The 9,649-nt window shown below is 28.7% G+C and overlaps 2 protein-coding genes and 1 non-coding gene across 5 annotated transcripts; 2 read left to right on the forward strand and 1 right to left on the reverse strand.

The window, feature by feature from the left end:
- Nucleotides 1-277: 277 nt before the first annotated feature.
- On the forward strand, nucleotides 278-349 carry Trnaq-cug. Its single transcript has one exon. It is a non-coding gene; the product is annotated as a tRNA-Gln (tRNA).
- A 258-nt stretch (nucleotides 350-607) lies between these two features.
- On the forward strand, nucleotides 608-2,891 carry LOC122629215 (peptidyl-prolyl cis-trans isomerase D). Of its 2 annotated transcripts, none has more exons than XM_043812371.1 (6): nucleotides 608-1,115; nucleotides 1,188-1,325; nucleotides 1,391-1,689; nucleotides 1,767-1,901; nucleotides 2,003-2,257; nucleotides 2,318-2,891. In XM_043812371.1, the coding sequence occupies exons 1-6, from the start codon at nucleotides 1,109-1,111 to the stop codon at nucleotides 2,537-2,539; spliced, it is 1,056 nt and encodes a 351-aa protein (XP_043668306.1). In that variant the 5' UTR covers nucleotides 608-1,108; the 3' UTR covers nucleotides 2,540-2,891. The 2 variants fall into 2 exon arrangements, with proteins under 2 accessions (XP_043668306.1, XP_043668305.1); XM_043812370.1 differs by having other exon boundaries at nucleotides 608-996.
- Nucleotides 2,872-9,302, reverse strand: LOC122629214 (centrosomal protein of 97 kDa). 2 transcript variants are annotated; one of them, XM_043812368.1, is made up of 12 exons: nucleotides 9,202-9,302; nucleotides 8,816-8,967; nucleotides 8,437-8,595; nucleotides 8,265-8,366; nucleotides 7,969-8,165; nucleotides 7,652-7,735; nucleotides 7,253-7,548; nucleotides 6,993-7,085; nucleotides 6,183-6,383; nucleotides 5,368-6,106; nucleotides 5,075-5,297; nucleotides 2,872-5,008 (listed from the first exon to the last, which is right to left on the reverse strand). In XM_043812368.1, the coding sequence occupies exons 1-12, from the start codon at nucleotides 9,212-9,214 to the stop codon at nucleotides 4,415-4,417; spliced, it is 2,853 nt and encodes a 950-aa protein (XP_043668303.1). In that variant the 5' UTR covers nucleotides 9,215-9,302; the 3' UTR covers nucleotides 2,872-4,414. The 2 variants fall into 2 exon arrangements, with proteins under 2 accessions (XP_043668303.1, XP_043668304.1); XM_043812369.1 differs by lacking the exon at nucleotides 6,993-7,085 and having other exon boundaries at nucleotides 9,202-9,291.
- Nucleotides 9,303-9,649: the final 347 nt, after the last annotated feature.

Genomic DNA, 9,649 nt, shown 5'->3' on the forward strand with positions numbered 1-9,649 from the left:
AAAAAATAAGAAAAAAACGTCATATCCTTATTTTAAATCCTCTTCCTAAACAAATTTATCCTTTTGGAAAACATTAATTTACATTTTTTAGAAACATTAAAAATTATTATAATATATTTTATTTTAAATTTACACTTTTTAGAAACATTAAAAATTAATATAATATATTTTATTTTAAATATATTTCTTCGCAGTTACATGACTTGACATTTTTAGTTTTTACGAAAAGATATATGAAGTATTGTTATTGTACAATTCAAACAATCACAATTCGGAAGGTCTCATGGTGTAATGGTTAGCATTCTGGACTCTGAATCCAGCGATCCGAGTTCAAATCTCGGTGGGACCTGCCCGCTGCCTCTCTTTCCTTTCTTTCTTTTTTTCTTTTTGTAATTTATTATTCAAATTGTAATACGTAATTCTTATTATTATTTATTATATACGTTATTATGTATTTAACTTGTAATATAATATTAAAAATCGAATTAAAACTCATGCATGCATTATCCTACATTTTACATTGTACGGTAGAACTTGTTCTTTTTATTGCGTTTGTACGATGATGTTGCCATCTGTCCTACTAAAGAAAAAGTAATAATAATTCAATATGATGTTCATCGACAAAGTGGATCATTGACTTCGTCCATGATTCAGCAGACTTAAGAGAAATTGTTAAATTACAATCAACTTTGAACTCTAATTGAATTGCAAATTCAACAGTAAACTGTTTACCATAGATAATTCAATTTCATAGAATGTTAAATCTATCTTATAACTTGTCTATGACATTAGTTTATATTGGTTGATTCTTAGGATGTAATATCGTTATCAATGTTATGGAAATTGTAAGAAATTGCATATGATAAGTTTTATTATAAACTTTGTTAATTTGCGAATTTGTTAAATGAAACATGAAACGTCCTTTGGAGGATCAAATGGATGTGTTCGAAAAGAATCCATTAGTGTTTCTAGATGTTGCGATTGGAACAGAAAAAGGTACTTGGGAATAGAAATTAAATAATTTCGGCACAAGGAAGATTGTTTCATTCTATGGCGCGCGATTAACAATTATTTGAGTGTCTTTCATAAAGTCGTTCTCGTACGTTTAATGCTTGGTAAATATTTATGCCTTTTCACGATTGTAACATTAGTGTTACTTATATATTGGTGATTTCATACTGATTTAGTGGGAAGAATTGTGATAGAACTATTTAAGGATGTTACACCACGAACGGCGGAAAATTTTCGAGCTTTGTGTACGGGAGAAAAGGGAAATGGTACTAATAATAAGAAATTACATTACAAAGGATCCATATTTCATAAAGGTATGTAGTATTAATTTTTAAATCACATATCCTTCTATGTATTAACTTTTTTAATTTGATTTCAGTGATACCTCAGTTTATGATTCAAGGAGGAGATATTATTAATTTTGATGGAACTGGCGGTGAAAGTATATATGGTCCACATTTTGAGGATGAATCTTTTCAAATTTCACATTCGCACGGAGGATTATTGAGTATGGTAAATGAAGGTCATCCTGATAGCAATAGTTCTCAGTTCATCATCACTACTGTTCCTTGCATACATTTAGATAATACTAATGTAGTTTTTGGTAAAGTTATAAAAGGTATGGGAATAGTAACAGAAATTAATAATGTACCAGTTGTCAAGGATCTGCCTGTTGAGGTAATGCTCTTATGCTATAACTATTCATATACTATTTTATCTTTGTCATCGCTACGTATTATTATTGTCATCATCAGAAAATTTGTATAATTAATTGTGGAGAATTGAAAAGAGGAGAAAATTGGAACCTGGAGGAAAATGATGGTTCAGAAGATATATATACTCCATGGCCAGAAGACTGGGATTATGCATTGTGTACTGATAGACTAACCGTAAGTATTTATTCGATATAAATGTAATTGGTGTCATTTTTTCATCCTTTATTTAATTTTATATAAAGTTATCAAGCTCTGGTAATTACCAAAATTTGTAGTACAAGTATGTCTCAGAGGTTATTAAAAAAATAAAAGATTCGGGAAACAGTTATTTTTCAATGAAGAATTATGTAGATGCAGGCAGAAAGTATAAAAAAGCATTGCGTTATTATGAATGGATGATAAGATTGAGTGATATGCCTGACACTTTAGGTGATTCTGCAACAGGTCTTAAAGTAACAACAATATTAAATCTAGCTGCTGTACAATTGAAAAAAAAAGATTATCGCAGTACAGTTAAATTATGTAATGAGGTAGGTTCCCTGATATAAAAGTTATTTACATTCTATATTTAATCTTAATATAATGTTTAGGTGTTGGAAATAGATCCATCGAATGGTAAGGCATTTTTTCGAAGAGGACAAGCATACATGGGTCTAAATGAATACGAAGCTGGTTTGGCAGACTTAAAACATTCACTTGCAGAATGTCCCAACAATAAAGACATTTTAAAAGAAATTGAAAAAGTAAAGAAGGTGATGAATTCCTATTTAGCAGTAGAAAAAGCCACCTGTCAAAGAATGTTCAAAAACTAACATAGTAATTTTAATAATATATTGTGTCAGGATAATAGGATTTATAATAGTAATGAATACAAACATGACAATTATGGTATGTGTCTGAAGTACAAATTAGTATAAAAAGATAAATTCGCATTACATAGTTTTTTCAACTATAAGAAACATAAATGTTATCGCATTAAAAAATTTGCATACTGTTGAATTACTTGTAATCATAAATATAATAATAAATAGTCTGTAAGAAATAAGTGCTGTATACATACACAACTTCTACGATTCAGTAGACTGTAGGTGCTTTGTATAATTACAAAGTAAATAAAATATTTGGGGTGTAAAATAAATACAAATTTTTATGTTTATAAATTCATATACTTTCTTGATCTTTGATTATTCATTTCTATCTGTTCAAGTTAATGCTGAATATTAAAACTTTAGATTATATTTGTATAGTGAACTAATACCATGCAACTCAAAACATAGAAAAGCAAGTGAATAGTTCTAACAAGGCACACACTGCTTTGCATTAATACTACTTGTAATATTTATGACAATGTACGTGAAGATTTTTTTTTTATTTTTAATATATCGTAGTAAAAGTATAAATAAAATATAAACTAAAAAAAAAAAAAATAAAAAATATTTCACTGAGGAAGATGTTCTTAACATTTTATCACTTTATATATATCCAAATCCATGTACATACTTTTTTTCGTCTATTAATAATACATTGTAAATTAATATTTTATATCGTATTAAATAAATACAATAAATTATAAATGGTCATACTAAGAAAATTCTCAAAACATATAAAAATGAGATTCGTGAAGTATTAAAACTAATTTATATCCACTCCTTCTGAGTATATATATTTTTTTAAAGCAGTGCTTGCTTGTTATATTTATGTGCTTACAATCACCATGTTAAAAGTGTACAGATATGCAAAAACGTATTAATGCTAGATTATTAAAATCAAAATATAATTCTATTGCTTGATATAATATCGGTTGTTAATTTTCAATATAACATGCATACCTACATAACAATTCTATAATTAATTAATAAGTAATACGCTTAAATATGTGAACTATATATTCTATTGACTAGAGAAAAAAGTCTTATGTCTCTATTTAACTGACAATCCATTCATTTCGTTCATGATAATAATACTAAATTCTCATCAGTGGAATCAATAATATTGAATAAATATTAAATAATTAATAAGTAGTAATTATAAATTTGTTAAATCTAATTTTCTAGTTTGGAAAATGTTTATGTGAATAAAATTCTATCATCATATACACAATAGCTACTTATTCCTGAAAATTGACAAAAGGCATTAGCCATCAATATGTCAAATGTGCAGAATTGCTCTTCCTGTACACACAATCAGATTTTTTATTACATTTTTTAAAAGAAAAGAGGTTCTTAATACTGAGTGCTAGGAATGCTTATTTTGTACATTAATAAAATGTCCTGTACTTAAATACATGGACGGAAAACTTCCATAATTGCTTTATAAGTGCAATTAAACTTTTAGATCAATGACAATTGCTTATAAGTATATATTTTTAGTTTTCCTTTAACCATGTTATTATATCATTGGACGTGTGGCAGCTTTTTAATTCCTGATCGCATATTTCATCATTTTTTAAAAATGGTAAAAAAAGCGCTGCTACTGAACATACATCGATTTACTACTACGCATATCATATGTCACTATGGCTATGATTAGGAGCTTTTCCTCTCAATTATTTACAATATTCAATTTTGTTTTCGTATTTATCAATCATTCTGCACACAGAGCAATGTTTTCAAAAAATTAATTTCACTTTTTGTAACTTATTATCGAGACATACAATTATAAGAGATTCTCTATAGGATTCACCACGTTTAATCAGCATTTAATGCTTCTTTTTGAAATTCGTTGGTATTATTTTGTTTCTCCATATCTGCGTTTGGAACAGAATTTTCAGTTTCAATAAGATTATGTAATTCCTTGCACAGTGTTTCTTCACAGACCTCACCACCGATCTCAGTGTTATCAATTATTCCTTCATATTCATTTGTTATTTTACTATCTACCACATCTCTAAATTCGGGCTCTATGATTTCTTCACAGCTCTTGAACATATCCGGATGTTCATTGGAATTGAGAAGTTCTTGATTTTCATTAGAATTTAAAATATCTGTGTTCACCTCATCATCAGTTGTATCGGTCGATTGTGATACTTTTTTAAGAACACTATCTACTAAATTGGACGCAAAGCTCTTATTTTCATTTCCCTCGTGTATTGTTTGATGTATTGGCAAAGATTGTGGTCTGTTAGGTCTAGCATAAGGAAATGTATTTTCTTCACCAGCAGGTGTATGAACAGCTGAAATTTCTGTTTGAGTTGCAACTCCATTATCAACAAGTATTGATTTTGGTTGCATACTTGACATACACCGTCTTATTTCCGACATTGAATCTTGTAATTGTTGTACCTGTACACACGTAACCGAATTATTTTTTGTTGTGTCATATGAATTATTGGTATAATATTAACTCACCTGAGTATGTAATAAATTGCATGTTTGTGCTAGATTTGTTACAACATCTGCATTTGGCTGTACAGTAGTTTCACTTTCATTACTCGTACTTTCGCGACTACCTCCAGGTTGTAAGCTGACAACCTTCTTCCATAATGCGTTAATAGCTTGCATTTGTAGCAATTGCAGTTTATGTTCACTTTCCAATGCAGTTCTTGTTGCTTCCATATCAGTAGATAATTTTCTAGAATGCCAATGATATATTCATTGATATAATAAATTGTTATTCAATATAGAAACAAATAATAACTTACTGAATATATTTATTTGTTCTCATCATTTCAATAGTCTTTAGTATAGTAGTTGCTTTTTTATTAAGATTCCTAGTATGATAGCCTCTCCACATTCTTTGAATACAAATTGCTGCTTTCTCTGTACGATCTTGATCTTTATTACTATCCTCTTGTCGTCTCTGTATTGCTCTACTTCTAATGCTATCCAGTTTTGCTTGACATACTTCGCTATCTTCGTCACTGCTAAGTGCTACATTATCTCCATCTCCATCCTTTCCCCTTTTTATTAAGCTAGACTTATTTCTGTCACATGCACTTTTAGGTCTTTGTATATTTCTTCCTAAATAGGGCGAACTTTTGGTATTACGTTTTGCAGGTAATGTTTTGCTCTGTACATAATTGTTAATTTTCACACTGTGAGGACACTTTCCATTAGTATTTGTAATAACAGGTTTGGCAATGTTCGGTTTTCCAACAGAGCAATTTGTTGCTGAATTACTCTTCTGAAGTGCATTTGCTTTCAAAGCACCAAGATTCGTTTTTGCCATAGGATTTACTGTGTTTATTATAGGAATTGCCTTTGCATCTCCATCTGTAGAAGCTTTTGCAGGAATAGTTACTTGGCATGGTGAATTTAATTTACTTGGTGGAGTTTTAGGTAAAACTTTCGATAATCCAGAAGGCGGCCGAAAATCTGGACTCATTAGAGATTCTGGAACTGGCACTAGTTTTGTAGCAGCTTGTAGAGGACTTGACGTTTCTATAAATAAAAATTCCTTTTTACACAATTCTAACTTGAGCAAATCAAAAATGTTATATTTTATTTTTAGTTTTACCTTCCATATCTTCTAATCCAGAATTATTTGCTGTTTTATTATTCAAAGTATTACAAAGCATATTTGGATCTAAACTTTGCGTCATCAATGATTCATGATCATTATTAAATAAAGTATGACAGGAAGAAACCATAGTATCTGTATGGCAACTGGAAACCATTCTATCTGGTGACCTCATTCTTATAGAATTTCTTGATGAATCTAATAAAATGTAACAACGTTAGGAATGTATAGTATGAACTATAAATATAATAATACATTCGGATAATATACTGCTAGCAATTGCTAGCAAAAGCGTGCAAATGAAACCACCATCAGTAATTTAAGTTAATGTACTGAAATGAAACAATGTAGATGAAATGTTGAACTATATAAAATATTGATCTTTATATTGTTAAATGCACCTAGATAGCTTATAACATTGTTCTTGCTTTCATTCACCAAATTCATTTGCTCTATAAGCCTAAAAAAGCAACTGCTTAATAAGTACTATGCTTGAAAGATACAGATGTGTGTAGGATGAAAAAATGAAAAGTGATTTAATATTAAATATTTTTTCAAATTTAATAGATAATATTGAATTATTATATAGACAGTAAATGTGATGGTCATTTTGTGGTAAATTTTTTCTTGAAGTTATATTAAATTTGTGACTGGTATTTGAATCTATCAACATTCGAATATTTTAAATATATTTGTAAATACTAAGTACTTTTAATTTATTATTTAAATTCCTACACACATGTACCACGTAACCATAGATATATATATAAATATATATATTAAAATCTGCTCTTTGACTCAGGGTACCTTTGCAAGGTGAATGGCAGACACAGTATTTTGCCTCATAAAATTTTGGTGATTGTAAGCATTTATCTTCATAGTATGTCAACATTGGTGTAACTAGAGAAAACAGATTATGACTAGGATGTACGTACATATTATTGCTATTGCTGCATCTTACTATAATAAATTAAAAATGGTAGAGCAAATCCTAGTAATTTTTACTAACAAAAAATGTGAATTTTGCATATAATATTATATAAATAATAAGATGATGTTAAACTCACTAGGCCTTCTTGGAGAACTTGTCCTGTTATGATTAAGTCTACGTCTAGCAGCAGGAGAAGGAGTTACTCCGACGCTACTTAAGCTATGTACACTTCCTGTGTCACTCTGCTGACTGAGTTGCTGCTGGTGGTGTTGTGCTTTACTCAAAATTAGCCTAAGTTTCCTGTCAGTTTCATTCTCTAAAGATTCCCCTGAAAGGGGACAGACAGATGCTAAATATTGAGCAAGAAGTGCATGCTCACCAACACGAAATTGTCTGCCTCTTCCTTGAGAATATAGCCATTCTGCTTTTAAACTATGTAAAGATTAATTCCATTAAGTTATCAATCATTTTATTTAATATTTGTACTTTATTTTATCAGCTAATGTGAAATGCATGTACTTCTATGTATACCTACCTTTCTATAGGATCCACTGCATAACCATCAATTGACTTGAGACTCATACACCAATTGATAACAAATGGACGATAATCAAATCCACTATAAACTATGTGTTAAGAAGAATATACTATTGCCTTAATACTAAAAGCAGTATTTATGTTTCATTTGCATCTAGCAATCTCAGATAATATATCATAATAAATTTTATGAAAATTCTAAGAATTATAAGTAATATCAAGAAATAGGGTGTTTAATTGCATACAAATATATTTAATTCACACTAAGTGTTGGTTAGTACATAAGCAAGAATTATGCTACTATCGAAAGGATACATACTATTACCTGTTATACTAACACATGGATTGTTAGCAATTGAAAAATTGATCAAATTCTTTAAATTAGCTAAATGAGACATTTCATTTAAATCAGTAATGCTGTTATTTGCTAATGTAAATGTTTCTAATGAGGTGGGTAAGTAGCGTTCACACTGCCGTAACGTGATTATGCGATTATTATGCAAGAAAAGTTCCTAAAACATAACAGATATAATAAGAACAAAAAAATAAAAGTACATGCAAACGACTATGATTAAAAAAAGATTAAGACATCAAGTATTTAAATTTTATACCTTAAGATTACGTAAATATGAAATATCAGAAATGTGGCTGATACTATTTTCAGATAAGTCTAGATGTTCCAACTTAGTATTTGAATGTAAATGTTCAATGGACTGAAACCGTTTCATTAACATTATCATATGATTTATAAAACATATATTTATTCAACATAAAGTTACTTACCTTTATATTATTACCTGCTAAACACAGTGTTTGTAAGTTTATCATATCTTTTATTCCCTCTATTGTTAATATACCATTATTAGCTAAATTAAGGGTTACAAGATTATGTAATTTTGATACACCATACATTCGTAATAATTGGTTTCTTACTATTGAAAGCTGAAATTTATTAATTTATTTTATTATGTTTCATATTAGATATTAAATCAAGACAAATTCACATTTATTATACCAAATAACCAAATAACAAAGCTTGTAGCGAGAAGGATATTAACATAATTAAATTTAATATTATTATAATGTTATTATATAATGTATAATGTTACTGTATAATGTATTTGATGTTATTATGACAGTTTGTTAATACAATAACAAATACCTTGTTAATTCTGTGATATGAATCAAGATTATCAAGACGTTGAAGCTCATTGTCATCTAAGATTAATGTACTGATTTCAGCATCAGATGGGCATCGAGCAAGCTTTTTAAGACCTTGACCGCTTAAATCGAGCGTATCGCATACCAAAGACTCTAAAGATAAAATATTACTTTTATTAAACGTTATTAAAACATAAAAGAAAAATGTGAAATGTCAAAAACACTTGGAACACGAGCATGAAAAAATCAGGTTTCTTGCATGCCAGAAATCAATTGAAAACTTCTACATTTGTAAAAAATAAAATCTAACAACACTAATGACAACATTTCTAACTCCAAATGGTGTTTACAAAATAACATAGACATCAATTTTTACTAAACACTAACCCGTTGAAGCCATGATGAATACAATAATTCATAGACGCTATAAAGATGTCCTCACGATCACTGTCCACTCAAGATATAATATAACTATAACTTTTAAAATTTATAATTTTTAGTTGATTCAATTATCACAATTACTAAATCCATATAATTTTGATAAATGAATACTATAAAGCATACGTTCTTAAAGAGAAAATTAATTCGTGAAAAATAAGTTCACAGTTCCTACTGCTTGTATAGGATTATAAATATGCTTATATAGGGTAATTTGAATATTTCAACATTTAATTAACATATATGGTCAATAATACATATTTTTTAATCTGTTTACGATAACTTTGCATTATTGATTTTCAAATTAGGCGTTGTCAAACTGCGGCTGTTAATTCCACATGTTGGGGTATTATACTTCTTCATGCGGCCAAGTTTCTTTTTTTATTAGTTATATATA

Source organism: Vespula pensylvanica, chromosome 5, assembly GCF_014466175.1.
Source record: "Vespula pensylvanica isolate Volc-1 chromosome 5, ASM1446617v1, whole genome shotgun sequence".
Classification (NCBI taxonomy): Eukaryota; Metazoa; Arthropoda; class Insecta; order Hymenoptera; family Vespidae; genus Vespula; species Vespula pensylvanica.

Coding starts and splice junctions, on each gene's coding strand:
- LOC122629215 (XM_043812370.1), top strand. CDS start 912: ATGAAACGTCCTTTGGAGGATCAAATGGATGTGTTCGAAAAGAATCCA. Junction 1,902..2,002: donor TGTGTACTGATAGACTAACC/GTAAGTATTTAT, acceptor CAAAATTTGTAG/TACAAGTATGTCTCAGAGGT. Junction 2,258..2,317: donor CAGTTAAATTATGTAATGAG/GTAGGTTCCCTG, acceptor TATAATGTTTAG/GTGTTGGAAATAGATCCATC.
- LOC122629214 (XM_043812368.1), bottom strand. Junction 7,086..7,252: donor AAGTTCTCCAAGAAGGCCTA/GTGAGTTTAACA, acceptor TGTTTTCTCTAG/TTACACCAATGTTGACATAC. Junction 6,384..6,992: donor CTGCCATTCACCTTGCAAAG/GTACCCTGAGTC, acceptor ACATTTTATTAG/ATTCATCAAGAAATTCTATA.